Source organism: Aphelocoma coerulescens, chromosome 25, assembly GCF_041296385.1.
Source record: "Aphelocoma coerulescens isolate FSJ_1873_10779 chromosome 25, UR_Acoe_1.0, whole genome shotgun sequence".
In the NCBI taxonomy this organism is placed as follows: domain Eukaryota; kingdom Metazoa; phylum Chordata; class Aves; order Passeriformes; family Corvidae; genus Aphelocoma; species Aphelocoma coerulescens.
Window position 1 is genome coordinate 2,425,453 of NC_091038.1, and position 23,352 is coordinate 2,448,804.

The 23,352-nt window shown below is 61.7% G+C and overlaps 3 protein-coding genes across 3 annotated transcripts; all 3 read left to right on the forward strand.

Moving 5' to 3' along the window:
• Positions 1-2,557: 2,557 nt before the first annotated feature.
• Positions 2,558-6,824, forward strand: LOC138098524 (Fc receptor-like B). The gene is made up of 9 exons (XM_068995097.1): positions 2,558-2,588; positions 3,134-3,154; positions 3,243-3,473; positions 3,736-4,002; positions 4,803-5,072; positions 5,162-5,464; positions 5,545-5,631; positions 6,193-6,214; positions 6,437-6,824. The coding sequence occupies exons 1-9, from the start codon at positions 2,558-2,560 to the stop codon at positions 6,822-6,824; spliced, it is 1,620 nt and encodes a 539-aa protein (XP_068851198.1).
• Positions 6,825-7,935: 1,111 nt separating this feature from the next.
• LOC138098510 (Fc receptor-like protein 2) lies at positions 7,936-11,776 on the forward strand. Its single transcript, XM_068995083.1, is given in 11 exon segments — positions 7,936-7,988; positions 8,598-8,864; positions 8,979-9,212; positions 9,215-9,256; positions 9,702-9,717; positions 9,719-9,969; positions 10,059-10,366; positions 10,441-10,527; positions 10,931-10,952; positions 11,040-11,117; positions 11,200-11,776. Coding segments are annotated over 11 exon segments (1,452 nt in total). The 5' UTR covers positions 7,936-7,957; the 3' UTR covers positions 11,316-11,776.
• A 3,160-nt stretch (positions 11,777-14,936) lies between these two features.
• Positions 14,937-19,077, forward strand: LOC138098523 (cilia- and flagella-associated protein 45-like). Its single transcript, XM_068995096.1, is given in 12 exon segments — positions 14,937-15,068; positions 15,070-15,207; positions 15,209-15,375; positions 15,701-15,842; positions 16,200-16,373; positions 16,521-16,699; positions 16,832-16,961; positions 17,184-17,330; positions 17,940-18,053; positions 18,268-18,461; positions 18,613-18,837; positions 18,999-19,077. Coding segments are annotated over 12 exon segments (1,821 nt in total).
• The last annotated feature ends 4,275 nt before the right edge of the window (positions 19,078-23,352 follow it).

Genomic DNA, 23,352 nt, shown 5'->3' on the forward strand with positions numbered 1-23,352 from the left:
AGTCCCGGCACAGCAGCTTTGGGAATGCTGAACTCCCCGCGGATGTTGAGCAAAGCAGGTGCTCGGTGCTGAGTCTGCCAGGGCTCCTCAGGGGGCTCCACAGCACGTTTGGGATCCCTGCTCTTCCTGGGCCACTGCTGGTCCTGACACAGCAGCCGGAGGAGGAGAAGGAAGAGGAGGAGGAGGAAGAGGAGGAGGAAGGGGAGAGCAGAGCCACAGCCCCGAGGGCTCTGCAGCTGCAGCACAGGGACAGCGCGGGCCGGGAGCAGTGGCTTGGGAGGTCAAAACGGGGCTGAATTGGAGCTGCTTGGGCCAATGCCCGCGTTGTGCTCTGGGGGCTGCAGAGCCTTCATGAGGTGCTGCAGACCCTTAATGAGGTGCTGCAATTAGAGCTGGGGTTCCTAAAGTTCAGCCGTGCTCCTAAAGCATCCCTGTGCACAAACACACGGCTCCGCTGCCTCTCGCGGGCATTTTGGGATCCAGAGGCAGCACTGGACACATTTTGAGGGACAGGTGCCCTCAGCTGTGGCCAGAAGGAGCCTTTTCGGCTGCCGGGAAGGTTGCCTGGTGCTCACTGCTGGTGTTGGGGATGATTGAGCACCTCTGCCATGTGGCCGGTGCTTGGCGCTGGGCGGCCGGGAAGGCCGAGCTGGAGCAGCGGCTGAGGCGGGAGCGGCTGGAGCAGGCGGCCCACGGGAGCAGCAGCTGGCCACGCAGGTGGAGCAGGAGTGCCGGGAATTCCGCAGGGTGCTCAGGTGAGGCACAGGGGGCCGGGGAGCACTGGCTGGGAGGGGCCGGGATGGAGGGACCGGGAGCCCACAGGGGACCCCCGAGGGGGGAGGGACCGAAATGGCCAAGGGGAGACCCCGGGACGGCGGGGGAGCAGAGACCCCGGCGTGGAGCCCGCGGAAAGGAGGGACCAGAATGGTGGTCCCAGAGCACTGGGAAGGGGCCCGGCTGCCATCGAGCTGCGGGTGCCGGGACTGTCACGGGGTGTCCGAAGCGACTGTGGCAGCGCCTCCGAAGCCGCTGTCGCGATATGTGGGGACCGATTGTTGCCATGGCAACGCCTCGCACACCTCCGGGCACTCGTGGGGTGTCCCGGAACGGGCGTGGCAAGGGCGGGGCAGAGCCCTGTCTATTCCCCTGCCCTGCGCAGGTGAGGAGGGCAGGCATGGAGCAGCTCTGGAGACTCCTGGAATCCAGCCGGGGTCACCCCCCACAGCCCCAGCACGGCCGCGGGCCAGAGCCACGGCTCGGTATTTCCACACTTCTCCCTCTCGTCTGTTGGCCACAGCCAGAACCCAAACATTCTTTCCAGGAGCTTCCAAAGGGCTGCAGGTTTGAGCCAGGAAGGAGGGGAGTCCCACTCAGGGTGCTGAGCAGATCCTTGTGGGAGTTGCCTGAGTTTTGGGGCTCCCTCAGTGCCTTGGGCAGAGGGACAAAATGATCCATTGCTGCATTTCCGGGCTGCTTCCCTCGCAGCTGCCCCTGCAGGGGCGGTTTCCAGCCAGCCCTGCTCTGCAAACCATCCAAGGCCCTCGCAGAGCCACTGCTTGGGCTCCCCTTGGCTTTTGTGCTTCTCGCAGCGCTGAGCAAACCACAGCCACGCCTTTTCCCCCACACAATTCTCACCTTGCAGCAGCTCTAAAGCTGCGAGAGTCAAAGCCCAGGGGGCAGGGGAACCTCAGCACCCTCAGGACCCGTTCCCTGCTCGGGAGCTCCCTGGGATCGTTGAGCCACGAACTGGAGGGGGCGGGGGGGATGGGAAAGTGATGGAAATAAAGGAAGAAATGGAAATGAAAAGAGGAAGAAGCCCCGGGGCTGGGGCACAGGCCTGGAGTTCCGCCCTGTGGTGTCCCCCCCAGTCCGCAAGCACCCCATGAGGGCAGTGCTGGGCCCTGACTCACCCCAAAATCGGAGGCACCCAGTGAAGGAGCTGCGACCCACGTGCCCACCCAGCCACTGCCCATCCCTGGGACCCCCATTCCTCTGAGAACCTCGACCATGGGACCCCCATTCCTTACGTCCCCCCTCCCTGGGACGCCCATCCCGGGACAGCCATTCCCCATTCCCAAGGACCCCCATCCCAGTAACTCCAGCCCCTGAGACCCCCCTTCCCCAGGACTTTGATTCCCCCAGGACCCCCATTCCCACAGGGCCCCTTTCCCCCAGCCCTCCTATCCCAGAGGGATCCCCATCCCATGATCCCAAATCCCTGGAGCCCACGTTCCCCTGGGACTCTCATCCCTGAGTCCCTGCTCCCATGGCACCCGCATTGCCCTGGACACACATCCTTGCCTCCCTATGCCTCCTCAGCCTCCAAATTCTGGCAACACCACGTCCCTACTACGTCCCCACCATGTCCTCGCCATGTTCCACAATGTCCCCACCCTGCCCCCAGCCTGTCCCCACCCTGCCCCCACCATGTGCCACCTACACATAAGGACGAGACCTGACCTCGCTTCCTTCCTCTTTGGCCCCAAGAGCCGCCACCCAGGGGATGGGTGGCATCAGCAGCGTGTGACAGCCAGCCCGGGTGGCCGGGGACACCGGGATGGCCGGGAAAGTGGCTCTGCTCCTGTGGGGTGAGTGCCCCAGGCATGGGCCTGACGCCCCAGGGATGGGCCCTGGTGGGGAAGGGAGTGGTGGGGAGGGGGCACAGGGGGGCTGCGGGGTGCCCTGAGGTCCCCAAGGGCAGCAGAGCCGGTCCATGAGGTGACCCGGGTCATGTGGATATGAGAGTGGGGACAATAATGGGTGAACAGGAGTGTGGGGAGGCATCATGGAGCTGGGACAGCTGTGGGGACAGGGCCAGGGGGACAGGGGTGCAGGGACAGGGATAAGGGGATCAGCACCACGGGGATGGGCCATAGGGACAGAGGCCGTGGGGCGGCTGCCAGTGACATGTGCCAGCATGGGGTGTCCAAGGTCTCCTCCTGCCTGGGGTGTCCACAGTGTCCCCATATCCTGCCTTAGCTTGGGCTGGGCACGGTGTCCCCATCCCCAAGAGGTGAGTGCCAGACCCGTGTCTGCACAGGTACACTTCAGGGACAGCCCCACACTCCGTGCCCCGGGTGCCGCTGTCCCCGTGCTGCCACCCCCACCCAGCCCTGTCCCTTCTCCCTTCCAGCCCAGACCCTCGGCCTCGCTGGTGAGTCCTCGGGGGGATGCCACGTCCCCGCCCCGCTGTCCCCATCCCGCGCTGGCCCTGGCAGGCTGGTGTCCCCTGTCACCCGCAGGCGCCCAGACCACCCAGCTCCTCGTGGAGCCCCCCTGGACGCCGCCGGTGCTGTGGGACTGGGTGACACTGACCTGCCAGGGCTCGGGCACTGCCGGTGCCACCACCTGGTACAAGGATGGGCAGAGCTGGCAGCTGCAGGGACCCAACCACTTTAGTGTCACCAAGAGTGGCACCTACCAGTGTGACAGACCCGGCACCGGGCTCAGCTCCCCCGTGAGCATCTCCAATGGTGAGGGGGGTAGAGTGTCCCCAGCCTGGCACCCGCGGGGTTCTCGAGGGCTCTGGGTGGGCTCCGCTCCATGGGTCACCCCCCGGTGTGATGAGAGCCCGTCCCCTGTAAATGGGGACATATCAGAGCATCCCAGTGCGAGCGGAGCCCCGTGTTGGAATTGGGGACGCCTGGTGCGCTGGCTGTGACCCAATCGGGGCGTCCCGGTGCCATCAGGACCCCACGGATCCCCACGGTGTAACCTGACCCCCCTGTCCCCAAGACTGGCTGGTGCTGCAGGTGCCGGTGCAGGCGCTGCTGGAGGGGGACACGGTGACACTGCGCTGCCGGGGCTGGCAGGACAAACCGGTGACCTGGGTGTCCTTCTACCACGAGGAGAAACAATTGCAGATGCTCCCCCGCGGGACCGAGCTGACCCTGTCCCCTCTGCGGCTGCAGGACAGCGGCCGCTACCGCTGCAGGGGCCGGGTGGAATCCAAGATGTCAAAGCGGTGGGCGCATTCAGCGCCGGTGACAGTGACAGTGCACGGTGAGCACCCCACAGCCGCCACCCTGACACCCCGACACCCCCACACCTCAGCACCCCCACAGCCCATGCCCAATGGACTCGGGGTCACGTCCTCCCCCTCATCTCCTTCCCAGAGCTGTTCCCAGTGCCGGTGCTGGAGGGTCCCCCTGAGCCCACCGAGGGGTTCCCCCTGAATCTCAGCTGCCTCAGCACCCCCAGCCCCCTGCGGCCCCGAGCCCCCCTCCTGCACCTCTTCTACCGGGACGGGCGGTTGGTGGGGGGTCCGCAGGGGTCCCCGCAGCTCCTGCTGCCCACCGTGGGAGTCTCCCACTCGGGGAATTACAGCTGCGAGATGCGCTCCGAGCAGGGGGCCGTGTGGAAGAGCAGCGCCCAGCTCCGCGTCACGGTGCGCAGTGAGTGCGGGGATGGGCGCGGGGAGCCCCGACAGCCGCCATGGGTCCTACCTGGGCACCCCGCAGCCCTCCATGACATTTTCCGGCTCCCCCCATCACTGCCTGCGTATCCCCATGCCTCAACCGATACCCTCACCTCTCCCTGGGTCCACCCTACCCCTCTCTGAGATCCCTCCACAGTATCCAGGTGCCACTATCCCTGTCTGGGTCCCCACCACTCCCTCGGGTCCCCTCATCCCTCTCAAGGTGTCCTGGCACTGAAACCCCCCATCCTTCCTTGGGGTCCATTCCTGCCTTTTCCAAGCCTCCCCCAACATCTCTGTGTGCCCTCGTCCTCACAGGGGTCCCCCCGATGCTCTCTAAACTTCCTCGGGTCCTTCACTGTCCTCTGGTGTGCCCTTCTTGCAGGGGTCCCGCTCTCTGGGGTGTCCGTGTTGGCGCAGCCCCCCGGGGGACAGGTGGCACTGGGGGACCGCCTGGTGCTGAGCTGCACGGTGGCCACGGGGACAGGTCCCCTGTCCTTCTCCTGGCACCGGGGGGACTCGTGGGCACTGCTGGGCACCGGCCCCCACCTGGAGCTGCGCCACGTTGGGGACAATGACAGCGGCCAATACCAGTGCCGGGCCAGCGATGGGGACAGCATGGGAGAGAGTGTCCCCCTGAATGTCACCGTCCTGGGTGAGCGGGACCCTCAGGAATGGGGTGACCCCACCCACCGCATCCCCATCCCCCCCGGCCAGGTGCCAGCCCCGTCTGTGTCCCCGCAGTGCCCGTGGCCAATGCCACCATCAGCCCCGGTGCCCTGGCACACCCGGTGCGCGCAGGTGACCCCGTGACCCTGCGCTGCTCGGTGCAGGTGGGCTCAGCCCCTGTCACCTTCACCTGGCTGCACAACGGGCAGGAGGCAGCCCGGGGTTGCCTCCTGGAGCTCGGGAACGTCCATGTGGGACATTCCGGCACCTACCAGTGCGTGGCCACCAACCAGCTGGGACAGGACGGGCACCGCATGTTCCGGACGCTCAGCCCCGAGCTGGCACTGACGGTGACACCGCAGGGACACTGGGACACAGGTGGGGTCACTCGGGGTTACTGGAGGGTGCAGGACCCCCGGCATGGCAGCTGACCCTGATGTGTCCCCCTCTGTCCCCAGCAGTGGCTGTGAACATCGGCAGGAGCCTCCTGTTCCTGGTCCTGCTCCTGGCTGTCATCGGGGGCTGTCACTGGTGGCACCGCCTGGGTGGGTGACAATGGGGCCAATGGGGGTGCTGGAGTGAGGGGAAGCCCCCAGAGTGGGGGGCGATGGGGCAGCACCCACAGCCCCTGAGCTGGGGGAAATCGAGCCCACAGTGACCTCAGCTGAGGGTCCTGGGGGCTTTAGGAGGATTCTGGAGGGTCTTGCTTGGGCTCCAGGGGCACCCCTGGGTGGGCTTTGAGGAATATTGGGCTGGCAGTGGGAGCTCCTGGAGGGTTTGGGGAGTTGATGGAGGGCCATGCAGGGATGTTGAGGGATCATTCTGGGGTCCTGGAGGAGTTTTGGGGGTGCCCCTCCCTGCTGGGTTTGGGGTTCTGGGGTCTCAGGGGGTCCAGGGCACCGGGGATCTTGGGGGCAATGTGGTGGCGCAGAAGTTCTGGGGGATCAGGGGTGCTTGGAGTGTCCAGGGGGGAATCAGGGGTGCAGTGGGAATTGGAGCTCCAGTGGGGATTTGGGGGTCCCTTGAGCGGTGAGAGCTGCCGAGGTCCCAGGAAGGTCCAGGGGTCCCGGGTTCCCCATAATCACCCCCTCCCCTTTTCCTTGCAGCCGCCAGGAAGCCCCAGGACAGGCGAGGGGGGGGGCTCCGGCCGTGACTCCCCTTTCCCCCTTCCCCAGACACCCCCTCAGGCCCCCCCTTATCCCCGCAGGGCCCCCCCGGAGGAGGGGGAGCTGCTGGAGCCACACAGCGTGGGCAGCGAGCGGGCGGGGGTGAGTACGGGGCTGGGGACAGGGACACGTCCCCCACGGGTGTCACCCCCTCCCAGGTCCCCACAGCCGCTGTCTCTGCCAGCGCCCCCACGGGTGTCCCCCGGCCCTGCCCCCCCTCGGCATCCACAAGTGACCAACGCGGAGCTGCCGGGACCCTACGAGGGACAGCAGGACCCCGGTGCCACCTACGAGAGTGTGATGTGACCCTGGGGGGAAATTGGGGATCACTGGGAGGCATCGAGTCCCCCCAGGGGTCCCTCACTGCCCTTCCCAGCGCCCCAGGGCCTCCCCATTCCCCCTCCCAGTGCCTGGGGGGCGCAGGACCCTTTTCCCTCTTCTTGGAGCCAAAAGGCAGCGTTTGGATTAAAGTGGGAGAAATGGGGTTGGTTTGTTCAGCTCTGCCTGCTGAGCTCGGGAAGGAGGAGGGTCCCGCTCAGGGTGCTGAGCAGATCCTTGTGGGATTTGCCTGAGTTTTGGGGCTCCCTCAGTGCTTTGGGCAGAGGGACAAAATGATCCATTGCTGCATTTCCGGGCTGCTTCCCTCGCAGCTGCCCCTGCAGGGGCGGTTTCCAGCCAGCCCTGCTCTGCAAACCATCCAAGGCCCTCGCAGAGCCACTGCTTGGGCTCCCCTTGGCTTTTGTGCTTCTCGCAGCGCTGAGCAAACCACAGCCACGCCTTTTCCCCACACAATTCTCACCTTGCAGCAGCTCTAAAGCTGCGAGAGTCAAAGCCCAGGCGGCGGGGGGACCCTCAGGTGCTGGCTGCCCCTGGGGCTGGCCAGAGCAGGGCTGGCCAATGCCTATCCCTGCGCAGTGGGGCTGTGGCATGGCCGGGCCCCACGCTGGGATGGCCACTGGTCCCCAGGATCCCCCCTGAAATAGGGACCCCCCCCGGAACCTGTCAAGGCAACCCCCAGAACCGCCATCCCTCAGGTCAAGACCTGCGCCCTCCCCCAGCCTGGATACGTCACCCCTGGGACAGGATCCCCCCAGGACGTGTCACCCCCAGAACAGGGACATACCCCAGGACAGGACCCCTCTGGATGTGCCCCCCCAGGTCAGAACCCGCCCCCGTCTGACTCTCAGCACAAACGGCCTCTTCCTTCTGCTGCCAGAGAGAGGAAGTGAAAGTGTTGGGGGCCACAGGCGGACACCCCCATTCCCCACTGCCCCCCCAAACCTCCCTGCACCCCCTGCACCCCCTTTTCTCCCTCCTCCGGTTCCCCTTAACTCGTTCCCTGCTCGGGAGCTCCCCAGGATCACTGAGTCAGGGGCTGCTGGGGGTGACAGGAAGATGATGGAAAAAGGGAAAGAAATGGAAATAAAGGGAGGAAAAAGCCCCTGTGGGGCAGGGGGGCACAGAGCCAGAGCCCCTCGGAATGTGCCGGGGGTGATCCCCAGGCCACGAGCACCTCGGGGGGGCTCTGGGTCTCTGTCCCTCTCTGGACTCTGGGTCACCCCACCCTGCCCCCACCATGCCCCGCCAACACGTTAGGACGCGACGTAACATCGCTTCCTTCCTCTTTGGCCAAAGAGCCGCCACCCAGGGGATGGGTGACATCAGCAGCGTGTGACAGCCAGCCTGGGTGGCCGGGGACACCGGGATGGCCGGGAAGGTGGCGCTGCTCCTGTGGCGTGAGTGCCCCGGGCACGGGCCTGATGCCCCGGGGATGGGCCCTGGTGAGGCAGAGAGCGGTGGGGAGGGGGCACAGGGGAGCTGTGGGGTGCCCTGAGGTCCCCAAGGGCAGCAGAGCCCGAGCATGGGCATGGAGCCCTTAAATGTGACCGCAGTCATGGGGTGGCTGTGGGGAACAGGGGACAGGAATGGAGGGACAGGAATGTAAGGACGGGGATGTGGGGACGGGCACGATGGGACTGGCGGCTGCAGGGACCCGACCAATTCCATGTCACCAAGAGTGGCACCTACCAGTGTGACCTGGACCCGGCACCTGGCGGAGCCCCTCTGTGAGCGTCTCCAATGGTGAGGGGGTTTGAGTGTCCCCAGCCTGGCACCCGCAGGGTTCTCAAGGACTCTGGGTGGGCTCCACTCCATGGGTCACTCCCCTGGTGTGACGAGCGCCTGTCACCTGCACACAGGGATATCCCAAAGCACCCCAGTGCAAGCAAAAACCCGTGTTGGAATTGGGAACCCCTGGTGCGCTGGCTGTGACCCAATCGGGGCGTGCCGGTGCCATCAGGACCCCATGGATCCCCATGGTGTGACGGGACCCCCCTGTCCCACAGGCATTCTGGTGCTGCAGTTGCCAGCACGGGCGCTGCTGGAGGGGGACATGGTGACACTGCGCTGCCGGAGCTGGCAGGACAAACCGGTGACTTGGGTGCCCTTCTACTGTGACCAGAAGGAACTGGAGATGCTCCCCCGTGGGACCGAGCTGTCCCTGTCCCCTCTGCGGCTGCAGGACAGCGGCCACTACTGCTGCAGGGGCTGGGTGGATACCGAGGTGTCACGGGGGTGGAAGGAGTCGGCGCCGGTAACAGTGACAGTGTACAGTGAGCACCCCACAGCCGCCACCCTGACACCCCGTCCCCCCCACACCTCAGCACCCCCACAGCCCATGCCCAATGGACTCGGGGTCACTGTCCCCCCTCTTTTCTCCTTCCCAGAGCTGTTCCTGGGGCTGGTGCTGGAGGGTCCCCCCGAGCCCACCGAGGGGTCCCCCCTGAATCTCAGCTGCTGCAGCAACCCCAGCACCCTGCGGCCCCGAGCCCCCCTCCTGCACCTCTTCTACCGGGACGGGCGGTTGGTGGGGGGCCCGCAGGGGTCCTCGCAGCTCCTGCTGCCCACCGTGGGGGTCTCCCACTCGGGGAATTACAGCTGCGAGGTGCGCTTTGAGTGGGGGCCGTGTGGAAGAGCAGCGCCCGGCTCCGCGTCACGGTGCGCAGTGAGTGCGGGGATGGGCGCGGGGAGCCCCGACAGCCACCACGGGTCCCCCAGTCCTGCCTGGGGACCCCGCAGCCCTCCATGACGCCTTCTCGAGTCCCCGCATCACTGCCATCTGTCCCCTCATCCGTAACTGGCTCCCCTCACCCCTCCCTAGATTCATCTCTCCTTCTCTTACGTCCCTCCATGGTCCACAGGTCCCATCCATTTCTGGTCCCCAAAACCTTCCCTGTGGTTCCCTGCAATCCTCTCCAGGTCGCCCCTCCATGAACCTTTCTGGGATCCCTTTCACCCCTTCCAAGCTTCCTCCCCCATCTGTTGAACGACTTCTTCCTCACTGGGATCCCACACCCCTCCCTGATCCTCCCCTTCCCTGAGTTCCTCAATGGTCCTTGGTGTCTCCCACCCCTCCCGGGTGCCCCATTCCCTTTCTGTCCCTCCCGCAGGGGTCCGACTCTCGGGTGTCCGTGTCGGCACAGCCCCCTGGGGGACAGGTGGCACTGGGGGACCGCCTGGTGCTGAGCTGCGCGGTGGCCGCGGGGACAGGTCCCCTGTCCTTCTCCTGGCACCGGGCCAGCTCGTGGGCACCGCTGGGCACCGGCCCCCACCTGGAGCGGCGCCACGTTGGGGACAATGACAGCGGCCACTACCAGTGCCGGGCCAGTGATGGGGACAGCGTGGGCGAGAGTGTCCCCCTGAATGTCACCGTCCTGGGTGAGCGGGACCCTCAGGAATGGGGTGACCCCACCCACCACATCCCCATCACCCCTGGCCAGGTGCCAGCCCCGTCTGTGTCCCCACAGTGCCCGTGGCCAATGCCACCATCAGCCCCGGTGCCCTGGCACAGCCGGTGCGCGCAGGTGACCCCGTGACCCTGCGCTGCTCGGTGCAGGTGGGCTCAGCCCCTGTCACCTTCACCTGGCTGCACAACGGCAGCGAGGTGGCCCGGGGTCCTCTCCTGGAGCTCGGGGACGTCCATGTGGGACATTCCGGCACCTACCAGTGCGTGGCCACCAACCAGCTGGGACAGGACGGGCACCGCGTGTTCCAGGCGCTCAGCCCCGAGCTGGCACTGACGGTGACTCCGCAGGGACACAGGAACACAGGTGGGGTCACTCGGGGTCATTGGGATTGCAGCACCCCCGCAGTGACAGCTGACCCTGATGTGTCCCCCTCTGTCCCCAGCAGTGGCCGCAGGGGTTGCCGGGTCCCTCCTGTTCCTGGTTCTGCTCGTGGGTGTCATTGTGGGCTGGCACTGGTGACACCACCTGGGTGGGTGACAATGGGGCCAACGGGGGCCCTGGGGAGCTGGGAGGCCACCGAGAATGTGGGGATGATGGGGCAGCACCCACAGCCCCTGACTTGTGCAGCACTGAGCCCCCAGTGACATTTCTCCAGGTCCTCGAGGATTTGGGGTGGTGTTGGAGGGTGGGGCAGGGATGCTGGGGGTTCTTTCAGGAATCCTGGGGCAGTCCGGAGGGTGGCCATCCCTGCCAGCCTTGGGGCTCTGGGGGCATCAGGGCCAGGGGCACTGGTGAGGTTCAGGGCTTCTGGGGTGCTCCAGGAATTCTGGAGTGTCCTGGGGGGAATTGAGAGCTTTGTGGGACTTTAGGATTCCCGAGGGTGGTCAGGGCCTTGGGGACCCCACAGTCACCTCCACCCCTTTCCCTTGCAGCCTCCAGGAAGCACCAGGAAAGGTGAGTGGGGGGCTCCAGACATGACCCTCCTTTTCCGCAGCCCCCAAGACCTTCCATCCCCTCTCACACATCCCCCCATCCCTGCAGGGCTCCCCAGGAGCCCCGGGCCCCCTGGAGGAGGGGAGGTGCTGTACACCGAGGTCACGATGACGAAGCGGACGCAGGGTGAGTATGGGGTGGGACACACACAGGGACACGTCACCCACGGGGGGTGTCACACAGATGCCACAGCCAGGGTCTCCTGCAGGGCCCACCCGCACCGCTCCGCCCCAGGATACCCAAGTGACCTACGCGGAGCTGCCGGGACCCCACGGGCGACCGCGGGCACCCAGTGACATCTACGGGAACGTGCTGGGACACTGAGGGTGCTGGGGGACACTGGAGGACCCGACTGACTTCTGCTGGGCCCAAAATGCAGCTTTTTGCTGAAACGGGGAGAAATAGTGTTTCTTTGTTCAGCTGTCTCCTGCTTTAGGAACGGGATTCTCCAATTTCCTGATTCTACTAAAAACTTTCTCTCCCCGTCCGGCTGCGGAGGGCAGTGAGAGAGCGTCTTTGGTGGGTGCGGGGCATCCGGGCAGCACCAGCCCACGGCAAGGCAGGAAGGAGGAGGGTCCCGCTCAGGGTGCTGAGCAGATCCTTGTGGGATTTGCCTGAGTTTTGGGGCTCCCTCAGTGCCTTGGGCAGAGGGACAAAATGATCCATTGCTGCATTTCCGGGCTGCTTCCCTCGCAGCTGCCCCTGCAGGGGTGGTTTCCAGCCAGCCCTGCTCTGCAAACCATCCAAGGCCCTCGCAGAGCCACTGCTTGGGCTCCCCTTGACTTTTGTGCTTCTCGCAGGGCTGAGCAAACCACAGCCACGCCTTTTCCCCCACACAATTCTCACCTTGCAGCAGCTCTGAAGCTGCGAGAGTCAAAGCCCAGGGGGCGGGGGGGACCCTCATGTCCTGGGGCTGAGGCGGCTGGCGGCAGAGCTGCACCTTGCCGAAACAGGCGCTGGAGCTGGGTGTGGGGGGGTTGTTGCCCAGGGTCCCGGCCAAGACTTGGGCACGGCGCCAGGCTGCAGCAACGCAGCTGAGAGCAGAGGCGGCAGCACGCGGGGAGCTGAGCGGTGCAGCACCGCCTGGCCCGCACGGCCCCGACTGCGACCCCTGGGTAGAGCACACAGGCACGAGCAGCCCCGACGGCTCCAACGCAGGAGAGGGTGAAAACGAAAGTGAAACCAGGAACGCAGCGAGACAGAAAACAGCAGCCACTCGGAAAAAGGAAAAAATCACCATAGCTAAGGTTCTAGGAATAGTAAAATGGTATAATATTAAACAAAATTATGGTTTTTTACAAGATGTGACAACCAGGAAGACATATTTCTTCATAGCACTGCAATTAAAAAGAATAACCCTGAAAAGTACATCACAAGCTTGGGAGATGCAGAGGTGGTGGAATTCAAAATTGTACAAGGTAGGAAAGGGTTACAAGCAGCAGAGGTCACTGGGCCTGATGGTGTTTCTGTAAAGGGCAGTAAATATGCTAAAAATCGTAGTCATGGTAGACAATATCTCCATTATAAGCCCCCCCTACAGTCTCCCTTTCCTAATCCCACCTTTCCCCTTTACCCTATATCCTATTACTCCCACTGTATTCCCAATCCGTTTTTTCACTCATGGTTTCCCTCACAAAACCATGCCTTTGCCAATTGTTTCCCCAAAAATCCCTTTCCAATGCCGAGTGGGGGATGAAAAGGGAGAGGGAAAGAAATTAACTAGTGTTGTTTAGAGTTCCAACAGGTACACATGGAAGAAACCCTCTCCTGCCTCAGTTTCCCCACAAAGCATGCCCGGAGAGTCCTGTCTCCCTTCTGTCAGCTTTAAGATGTTCCAGAGAATCTGTTTGGACATTTGAAGACTCAGGAGGGTGGCTTGTTTGGTTTTGAAAAGATTCTTGTTATGTTTATCCAGTTGTTTTCAATGTTAAGTTTTAAATCTCTTTTTATTAAAAATAAACAGGTGAAATGTTGGGGTCCTTCCCCCCTGCCATGTGGCCCTGGGAGAGGGGCCCTGGGTGGGAGGCACGGGGTTTTCCTGTCCCTGGTCAGCCTCGTTCCCCATTGGTTGTTTTGTGTTCCCCTGTGTGGGCAAGGACCCTCGGGTCCCGTGACTGTACCAGTTCCTCGGCAGATCCCGGCCATGGGGCTGGAGTAACAGACATCTCTCTGAAACATCTATCAAGAATCCCTCCATATATATTTTTTTTTCCACGGGTCTCGTTGTCTGATACGCGCGTTGCAGAATCCGCACTGTAACACACCCCCACACCTCCTTCAGGTTCTCAGTGCTGGGAACCAGCCTGGAACGCTCGTGACCGTCCCCTCCTCTGCCCACAACACCCGAGGACCGTTCTGCCCTCTCCCCTGCAGCACTGTGAAAACTGCAGGTATCTTCCCCAGGAAATGGCTGATTTAGCCCCAGTTTGATGCTGCAGGGCTGGGACGCTGTAAATCGGAAGGGGCTGAAGCTGTTTGGGGGCTGCCCCTGCCTCTCCTGATCCCCACATTCCCCCCCTCCCACTATGGGGTTTCTGTCCCGGGGGGTTGGGACACTTTGGGTTTGTTGGTTTTGGGAGAAAACCTATTTCAGACTTCTCCATTCTCGCTCATCCCCTGCAGCATCTGAGGTGGCAAGAGCAGCTTGGGAATGGAGCCCCAGGCAGGAAGCAGCTCCCAAACTCCTCCGTGCAGCCAGTGGCCATCCAAGTGTGGGGCCAGGCCACGCCACAGCCCCACTGCGCAGGGATGGGCATTGGCCAGCCCTGCTCTGGCCAGCCCCAGGGGCAGCCAGGATCTGAGGGCCCCCCCCGCCCCCTGGGCTTTGACTCTCGCAGCTTTAGAGCTGCTGCAAGGTGAGAATTGTGTGGGGGAAAAGGCGTGGCTGTGGTTTGCTCAGCCCTGCGAGAAGCACAAAAGCCAAGGGGAGCCCAAGCAGTGGCTCTGCGAGGGCCTTGGATGGTTTGCAGAGCAGGGCTGGCTGGAAACCGCCCCTGCAGGGGCAGCTGCGAGGGAAGCAGCCCGGAAATGCAGCAATTGATCATTTTGTCCCTCTGCCCAAGGCACTGAGGGAGCCCCAAAACTCAGGCAAATCCCACAAGGATCTGCTCAGCATCCTGAGAGGGACCCTCCTCCCTCCTGCCTTGCCGTGGGCTGACGCTGCCCGGGTGCCCCGCACCCACCAAAGCCGCTCTCTCACTGCCCTCCGCAGCCAGATGGGGAGAGAAAATGGAGCGAAGGGTTCCTGGGCTGAAATAAGAACCAGGAGAGATTGCTCATCAAATCCTGTCACGGGCGAACCAGGCTCGAAATAAAAGATATTAATTCAATTTATTGCTGACAAAATGAGAGCAGGCTAAGGAGAAGTAAAATAAACCCTTCAAAACACCTTCCCACCACCCCTCCCTCCTTCACGGGCTCTCCCTCCTCCTTCCAGTGGCGCAAGGAGACGGGACTGGGGGGTCCGGGGCAGTTCAGCACAGGTTGTTTCTGCAGCTGCTCCAGCTTGGGGGGCTCACAGCCCCCTTCGGGCATCCCCTGCTCCACCGGGGGCTCCTCCAGGGGGGTCTCTGCTCCCCGGGGACCCCCACGAGCTGCAGGGGAATCTCCGGAGCCTCCCGTGCCCCTCTTTCCTCCCTGCGCTCGCTGCCTGCGGGGCTGTGCCTCTCGCAGCCTCTGGCTGCTCTTGGCTGCCGCAATTCCATCTCTACCATCCTTTGTATTTCACCTTCCCAACTCTGGGAGCTTCCGCACCGCCCTCTCATCCCCTGTCCCGCCGGTGTCGGGAGCTGTTGGTGGCGTTGCAGTGGCAACAGCCGGTCCCCACACATCGCGACAATGGCTTCGGGCACGCTGTCACAGTCGGTTCCATCGCATTGTGACAGTCGGCTCCGGGACATTGTCACACCACCGACACCCCGTGACGGCGCCGGCACTCGCAGCGTGATGGCAGCCGCGACTGCCGGCACAGGATCCCGGACCCTCCGTGCCGGGGGCCCCACCCGGGGATCCCTCCTCGCCCGCCGCCCCCGGCTTTCCCCGCCGGGATTCCAGTCCGTCCGTCCCAAGGTCTTCCCCCGGGATTTCCCAGCCAGGATCCCGGTCTCCTCCTGACCCCCAGCCCCTCCAGCCGTGTCCCCTGACAGCCCCGCAGCCGATCCCGTCAGAGGGTCCAGAGCTCCTCCCGGGATCAGTTGGTGTCCGGGAAGCACTGAGTGTGGGGGGGTTCGGGTTGCTCACATTATCCTTTCCCGCAGGGCACCGATTCCAGCAGCCCCATCGTGATCCTTCGGGATGTGTCAAAACATCCTGGAGCTCTGCCCTCCATCAGTTACAAACCAAAGACCACCAGAATCATCACCGGGGACCTGATCCGGAACTTCGTGTAAGGCGGTGCCTGAGCCCTGAGGGGTTTTGCGGGAATGGGTGTCACTGCACCATCCCAAAATCTCGGGGGAGCAGGATTGGCAGTGTGCCCTGGCCACCCCCGGGGATCCTGCCCCCCTGCATCCCAGCCTGGTGCCATTTTCACCACACTTTCCCTTCCTGCCTCCGCCCACACCAGGACAGCCGGGTTCCCACGGCTTCCCCAGCGCTTCCCGCATTGCTCTGGGCTGATTTGGTGGCCGAGTGGGCAGCTCAGGCAGCTCAGGGAACACAGGGAGCTGTTGGGGTCTCCGTGCCCCTGACCACTCTCCCTGTGCCCACAGCATTCCCCAGGAAAAGCCCCAACCGTGTCTCATCATTGGGAAAAAGGAATATGAGAAGATCAAGGAATCAGCTCGATCCCCAACCGAGGAGGAGCGTTGGGACAGGCTGAAGACCCTGAAAGCCAGACAGGACGCTGCTTTCGTAGGCATCTCCCCTCCTGCTCCCCCTTTTCCTGCTCCCCGGCTGACCTCGAGGGGTGGTGGCTTCACCAAGGAGGTCCCCCTTCTGTCCCTCATGTTTTGAGGCACAGGGGAAGCTGCAGGGCTCGGGGCTCCACTGAGAGCTGGGCAGCATCCCGGGAATTGTCCCCAGCGCTCCCAGCCTTTCAAGGGCACAGGGTGCCTGCCCAGAGGTGTGGGAAGGGGTGCCCATGGCTGTGCCAGGGCCCCAGGAGCTCGTCGTGTCCCCGCTCCGTGCCGGGAATGTGGCACCTGAAGTGTGGCCCCAGGAGCCCTCAGGAAGGTGCCCGGGACTGGGCAGCACTCCCTGTGCCCGCAGGAAGCCCTGAAAAAGGCCCAGAGCGAGGAGCTGAGAAAGGCAGAACTGCAGAACGAGAGGGAGCATCTGAGTGACCTGGAGGAGGAGAAGGAGCAGCAGGAAAGGCAGAAGCTGCTGCAGCGGGCGATGAGGATGAGGCTGGAGCAGGAGGAAGAGATGCGGGAACTGACCTCGGTAGGGCCAGCGCTCCCTGCTGTCACCGGGCACTGCCTGAGCCCCCCTGCTCCTCGTGCTCCCGGGCTCCTGTTCTGCTTCCCTTGCCCTCCCTACTGCCTGTGTCCCAGGGCGGCTCAGAGCCACAGACACCTCTTGTCCCCACAGCTCTTCCTCAATTCCAAGTGCAACATGATCCGGGACAAGCAAATCCTGGAGAAGCGGATGATCCGCAAGGAACTGGCGGAGGAGGAGAAGCGCCTGGACAAGATGATGGAAATGGAGTGGGAGAAGGGCGTGGCAGTCCAGGAGGAGCTGGAGCGCCAGAGGAAGCAGGAGATGATGAGGTGGGCAGAAGCTGCCTCTTCCCCATGGAGGCATCTGGCCCATTCCACCACACCAGCCCTGTCCATGCCAGCATTCCCACCATGGGAAGCAGGACACAGCTGGAGGGAACCCTTCCGCTCTCGTGTTCCCAGAGCCAGGCAGGACCTTGTGAAGCAGATGGAGCAGAACGCAGAGAAGCGGGCGCTGAGAGATGAGGAGAAATACCAGGAGAGCCTGAGGCAGCTGGAGCGCCTAAAGGAGATGAAGAAGGAGGATCAGAAGGTGGGAGCAGGGAACGGGGTGCAAGGAGGTTTCCACCTGGCTGGAAGGGGATTGGCAGTGCTGGGTCAGCCACGCTCGGGGAGTGGGGACAGCAGCCAGCAGGATCAGAGCTCTGGTCCCTTGGGGACATTGTGGCATCCCCGAGAGGGGACCCAAAGCCTCCCTGCCCTGAGTGAGGAGGAGGAGGGAGCAGTGTCTTCCAGCCCTGCATGGTGTTTCCAGGCCTGGGAGCAGAAGCAGGAGCAACTAAAGCAAATCCATGCTGATATTAAACGTTCCAACATGGAGAGCCAGCGGCTGAAGGATGAGCAGCGGGAGCAGGAGAGGCTGGAGGATGAGCGGGTGCTGGAGCAGCAGCGGCAGAAGGCTGTAAGAGCAGTGGGTGGGGGGCTCCTGGTGGGCTGGGCAGGGGCTGTGGGAGCCGCACTGAGGCTCTGTCCCACCCCAGGGCTCTGTCCCACCCCGCAGCTCTGTCCTGACCCTGGGGCTCTGCCCCCCCCCCTGGGGCTCTGCCCCACACCCCGGGGCTCTGTCCTCCATCCCGAGGCTCTGTCCCACACCCTGGGAATCTGTCCCACCCTGGGGCTCTGTCCCCCACCCTGGGGCTCTGTCCCCCATCCCGGGGCTCTGTCCCCCATCCCGGGTCTCTGTCCCACACCCCGGGGCTCTGTCCCCCATCCCGGGGCTCTGTCCCCCATCCCGGGTCTCTGTCCCCCATCCCGAGGCTCTGTCCCACACCTCGGGGCTCTGTCCCCCATCCCGGGCCTCTGTCCCACACCCCGGGGCTCTGTCCCCCATCCCGGGGCTCTGTCCCTCACCCCGGGGCTCTCTCCCACATCCCGGGGCTCTGTCCCCCATCCCGGGGCTCTGTCCCTCACCCCGGGGCTCTCTCCCACATCCCGGGGCTGTGTCCCCCATCCCGGGGCTCTGTCCCCCATCCCGGGGCTCTCCCCCACTCTGGAGCTCTGTCCCCCCCAGGAGCGCGAGGCCGCCTTGGAGGCGGAGCAGGAACAACTGCGCCTGGAGAAGGAGAAGGAGCTGGCCCGGCTCAGAGCCGCGCAGGAGCGGGCCCGGGACTGGCAGGCAGAGCGGGTGAGTGGCCCGGGCACAGGTGACACGCTCTCCTGCCACCGTCCCTGTCCCCAGCCCGGCAAAGGGGCAGCGCCCCTGCATGTGGGGGGTCTGCAGGACCAGCCCCTGGAGCCAGGGCATGTCCTGGAGCGCTGCCAGCTGAGCCAAAGCCACGGCCAAGGGCTTCCATAGCCGCCCCCAGAGGGAAGCCCAGCACTGTCCCCTATGTGGGCAGGATGCTCTGATGGCCAAGAGGAACCAAGAAGCCGCAGACCGGGAATGGCGGCGGCAGGAGCTGGAGAATGCGCGGAAGAAGGTGGAGCTGGAGCAGCAGCTGAGGCGGGACCGGCTGGAGCAGGTGGCCCAGAAGGAACAGTACCTGGCCATGCAGGTGGAGCAGGACCGCCAGGAGTTCCAGAGGGTGCTCAGGTGAGGCACACGGGGCCGAGGGATGGCTGAGGTGGTGGCCAGGGGCTCCTAGTGCCAGCTGGTGGCTCTGGGGACTCCAGTGCCAGCCCAGGTGCTGTGCCAGGTGTGGGGGTTGTGGCGGGGTCCCTGAGCCAGCCCGGCTCTCCCGCAGGGCCCATCAGGAGCAGCTGGAGCGGGAGAAGCTGCAGCGGGAACAGAGGGAGCTCCAGCAGCGCGCTCATGCTGAAGATCTGCGGCGGCAGATCCAGGAGCTCCGGCAGCAGCGGGAGCGGGAGCGGGCGGCCTTCATTGAGGAGGGCTGGCAGCAGGAGCAGGAGGTCCGGCAGCGCAACCGGCGCCTCGCCCAGCTCGGGCAGCAGAAGCTGCAGGAGTTCAGGTCAGGGACTGCCCATGCTGCTTCCCTGGGCTCCCCGAATCCTTCCTGGTGTCCCAGCCTGGGCCACCTCCCAGCTCCCTCTGCATCCTCAGCAAACGGGACCTGCTGCAGGGCCACGGTCCCAGAGCCATGGGGAACCTGATGGATTCTTTCCTCTGCAGAGCCACTGGAATGCCCGACAAGTACTGTGCCCAGGTGGAGCGCAAAGCCCAGAGACGAGCCAACGCAGCCCTCTCCTAGGCCCAGCCCCAAGAGGAGCCAGCTCCAATTCCCCACGGATTTGGGGTTCCATTTGCATTGACTAAATTGTCCAATAAACAATGTTTTTGAGCAGGTCGTGTTTTCCATCCTTCCCTGGCCTCAGGGCTGTTGGGGAGCAGCTGCCCACGGGGCTGGAGGAGCCCTGAGGCTCCTTGTTGTGCCAATGCCACCCTTACCACCCGGGGAAGTTCTGAGCTCACATAGGACACCCCCACCCACTGCGAGTGAGTCACTGCAGCCTCTGCCCCACCAGAGCCGCCATCACCCTTTGCCAGCCGTGGTCATAACTACAGCAAAAGGGAACAAATAGCACTGAGCGGGTTGGAAGCTTTTGTTACTTTGTTGTTGTGTGTTCTGTTCTGTTCTATTTATTTTCTAGCAAAGAGCTGTTATTCCTTTTCCTACAGTTTTGCCTGGAAGCCCCACAATTTTCGAAGTTATAATAATTTGGAGGGAGAGGTCTTCTTTCCATTCCCACCTTCCTTGGCAGACATTCATCTTCTAAACCAAGACATTTATTGGCGCCTGATTTGGGGCTCGAGAGGAAAGGGTGAAAATAGAATAACAGTTCTTGGGTAATCCGTTTGTGTATTGGATACAACTTCATTAAGTACCTGTATTAGTTTTGCACAGCCTGGTTTTTGATAGTGGGAGGGAGCCCAGAGGTGGCTTCTGTGAGAAGCTGCTGGACGCTTCCACCATGTCCAACAGAGTCAATCCCTGATGGTTCTGAAGACGGACACGCTGCTGGCCCAGTAACGCCTCTGTGATGACATATTTAAGAAGGAAATCAAAACAGGGCACGTGCAGTTTTTCTCCACAGGGTGGCAAGGCACCTGGCCTGCCTGGCTGCCCCTAGCCATGCCACAAGTGTGGGCACAAAGGCAGGGGCAGCAGCAGTGATTTCTCCTTCCCGGTGCCCCGCATGAAGAAAGGCGTTAAATAGCAGCCGAGCCAGTGGCAAAACATGGCAAGTGATCCCCCAGCATGGAACCTAGACAGAGTCAACCTCTCAGCACCGCAGAATCCTGCAAGAACCTTTGAATTGGTGGAATTTGTTGGCAATAGTACTCACGAGCAGCAATTTTTCTTCTAGTTGGAGAAAGAGGAGGAAGTGAGAACGTGTGGGGAAAGACAACGTGGCAGCACCAAGGTCAGTGGAAAGAAAGAGGGAGAGGAGGTGCTCCAAGCATCGCAGTTAAAATTCTTCTGCAAGCCGTGGGGAGGACTATGGTAAAACAAACTGTCCCCCCGTAATCCATGAAGTCCATGGGGAGAGTAGAAATCCACTCGCAGCCCACGAGAAAGGTGCCTATGCTGGAGTGAGTAGAAGCCAAAAATCCTGTAATGCAGTGGGAGACCCAAATAGGGTGTGGGGGTTGTGGCAGGGTCCCTGAGCTAGCCCAAATAGAGAGAGAGGGCTCCTGCTTCCAGAGATAGAGAGAGAAGGCCCTTGCTTCCAAACTAGAGCAGCCCATCCTTAAAAGACTGCACCCCATGGACTAGTGACCCACACCACAGCAGTTTGGGGAAGAGTCTTTGCCCATGGGAGGGACTCACATTACAGCAGTTTTGGCAGAACTGCTGCTCATGAAATTAGAACCACGCTGGAGAAGTTCATGGAGAACTGTCTCCTGTGGGAAGGACCCCACGGCACAGCAGAGGAAAGTCTCCTCTCCCTAAGAGAATAGGAAAAGATCTCTAGTGACGAACTGACCAAAACCCCCCTCCCAGTGAACAGACAGACCAGGCTCCCCGAGTCCAAGTGTCACAGGTAGATCTGGGCTCGCAGCACAAGGGAGATTTGTTCCTGGCTCGATGGGCCTGTGATGTCTCAGGTCATCAGGGCAGAGATTCCACCTCTAAGCGGGCACAAGACCAAGGAGTGGATTTAACCATGGACACCATCTCCCAGGCTATCCACGAGTGTGAGACATTCCTCAAGCCATTAAGCAGGCTGAGAGCGTGAAGTCTCTGTGGAAGGATGGGCGTTGGAATAAGTACGGGTATGGAGAAGTCTGGCAGGTTGATTACATCACACTGCCGCAAACCTGCCAAGGTGTTTTGGATAGAGATGAAAGTTTACATAAATCCTTGCCTTTTGTCCAGGCCTCTGGCAGCGGCCAGCACCCCAAAACCCACTCTTGTTCACAATTTCTTTAATAATGGCCAATTAGGTCTATTACAGAATGAATTATTTATTTAATAGACACAAAATTAACAGACATAAGGCTTTAAATAGACTATTTACTACAGAGGACTAAAACAAAAAGAACTACTAGTAGATAACATACAGTGCAGGATTAAAGGTACCTATTTATAGCTAGCAAAGAAATAGTAGAGATTAGGATTCAGTGTATCTCACCATCCAGTTGCTGATGGGGCACACATCGAAATCCTTTCCCTCAGTTTCTGGAAAAGTTACCACGAAGATGTGTCCACGCTTCGGGGAGTAGCCGTCTGACACGTTCCCAGGCTGTGTGTAAGAGGCTTCTACCTCCATGATAATCCATGTGACTTTTATAGTTGTAAAGACCAGTGTCTTTGGTCAATGATGTTTATTTTTCTTTCATCTCTTCTCACATCTGCTCTCCACACCAAGATGTTGATTCTTGGTCGGGCTACAGACCTTTTGGCACCAGGAGATGACCCCTTGCTGGGTCTTTGACCGACCTGGGTCATCTCTCCCATCTGCACCAGCCATCTGTGGTAGAGAGAGGGGCGGGGAGGAACTCCTGCCACACAAGGCAAGCGCTGTGTGCTCACCATGGTGGGAGCAACCACCGGCTGGTTGGAGACGCAGCCGGTGCCTCACAGCACTGCCCGGAACACCATCCTGGGCCTGGCAAAACAAGACCTGTTGGACGCATGGCACCACTTAAAGAACTGAGTTGATCGTGGAACTCATTTCGAGAACAGCTTAGTTACCACCTGGGCAAAGGAGCATGGCACTGAGTGGGTGCATCACATCCCCTACCGTGCACCAGGTTGAACGGTGTCATGGACTGCTGAAAACCACTCTGAAGACCTTGTGTGGGGGGACCTTCAAGCACTGGAGTCAGCATCTAGCAAAGGCTACGTGGCCAGTCAACACCAGAAGCTCATCAATCAAGCTGGCCTTGCCCAGAGTCCCTTCCCACTGTAGATGGAGATAAGGTCCCTCTGGTACACCTGAGAGGTCTGCTAGGGAAAACTGGATTAACCCTGCCTCAGGGAAAGGCAAACCCACTCGTGGGATTGTTTTTGCTCAAGGACCAGGTTGCACCTGGTGGGTGATGCAGAAAGATGGAGAAACAGGATGGATCCCTCAGGGGGAGCTTATCTTTGGGTGAGCTGTCTGTGACACTGCACCTGTACCTGTATCTGCATATTGTAGATACAAAAATGCTGCTAGCAAGGATTTTCTTGCTATTTTCTAAGTCCGTGAGAGACTTTTCTCTCTCACAGAAGAGGTGGCAGGGAATGTAAACAACCAAGCCACCTGCAACCTTGAAAAGTCTTGTTTATGGTAAAGTAGGAAAATATTTTGACAATGGATGTTTTAGGATTTTAGCCAATCACCCCCAGGGGGTGGCTGGTCCTTTGTCCAATTAGACTATGAAGAAAAAAGTCTATAAAAGAGTTTGTAAAATAATTAAATAGATCAATCTTGCTGCACAATTCCTGCCTGCTGGATCTTCTCTCCTCCTCCTCCCTATGGCTGTGGGACATGGTGATATACCCTAGGGCCCAGGCCTGCAGTAACAGGATATATATATATATATACACACATATATTTGTAAATAAGTACAGAATTAGAATAACACGTGTGTGTATATAGTTGAAAAGCCTTAAATTCGATGTTGGCACGGGGAAAAAATTCAGGGCGGATTATTTCATGGGTTTAGGCTTCTCAGGGAATTTTTTCCCATTGTCACGGGGAAGGTGCTGGAGGAGGACGGGGTGACTCCTAGATGGACAGCGAGCCACCAAGCCACACGAAAAGAGTGGCTGATAGCCCCGGCATTCCAACGGGATCTCTTGCAGGGGAGGGCAATAAAGGGCTTCAGCAGCTCCGCCTTGGGGCTCTCTCCCGCTCTGGAACCGGGAGCTGTCCGAGGTGCCTCCGGCAGTCTCGCCCCGGGCTCTCTGTGCCGCGCTCAGCGCCGCGATCGAGTCCTGCCCGCCCCCGCTGCCTGTGCCCGCTGCTGGCGAGAGGATCCCGGCCACCCCCGCTGACCCAGACCCAGACCGGGCCCCCTTCTTTCCCTCCGG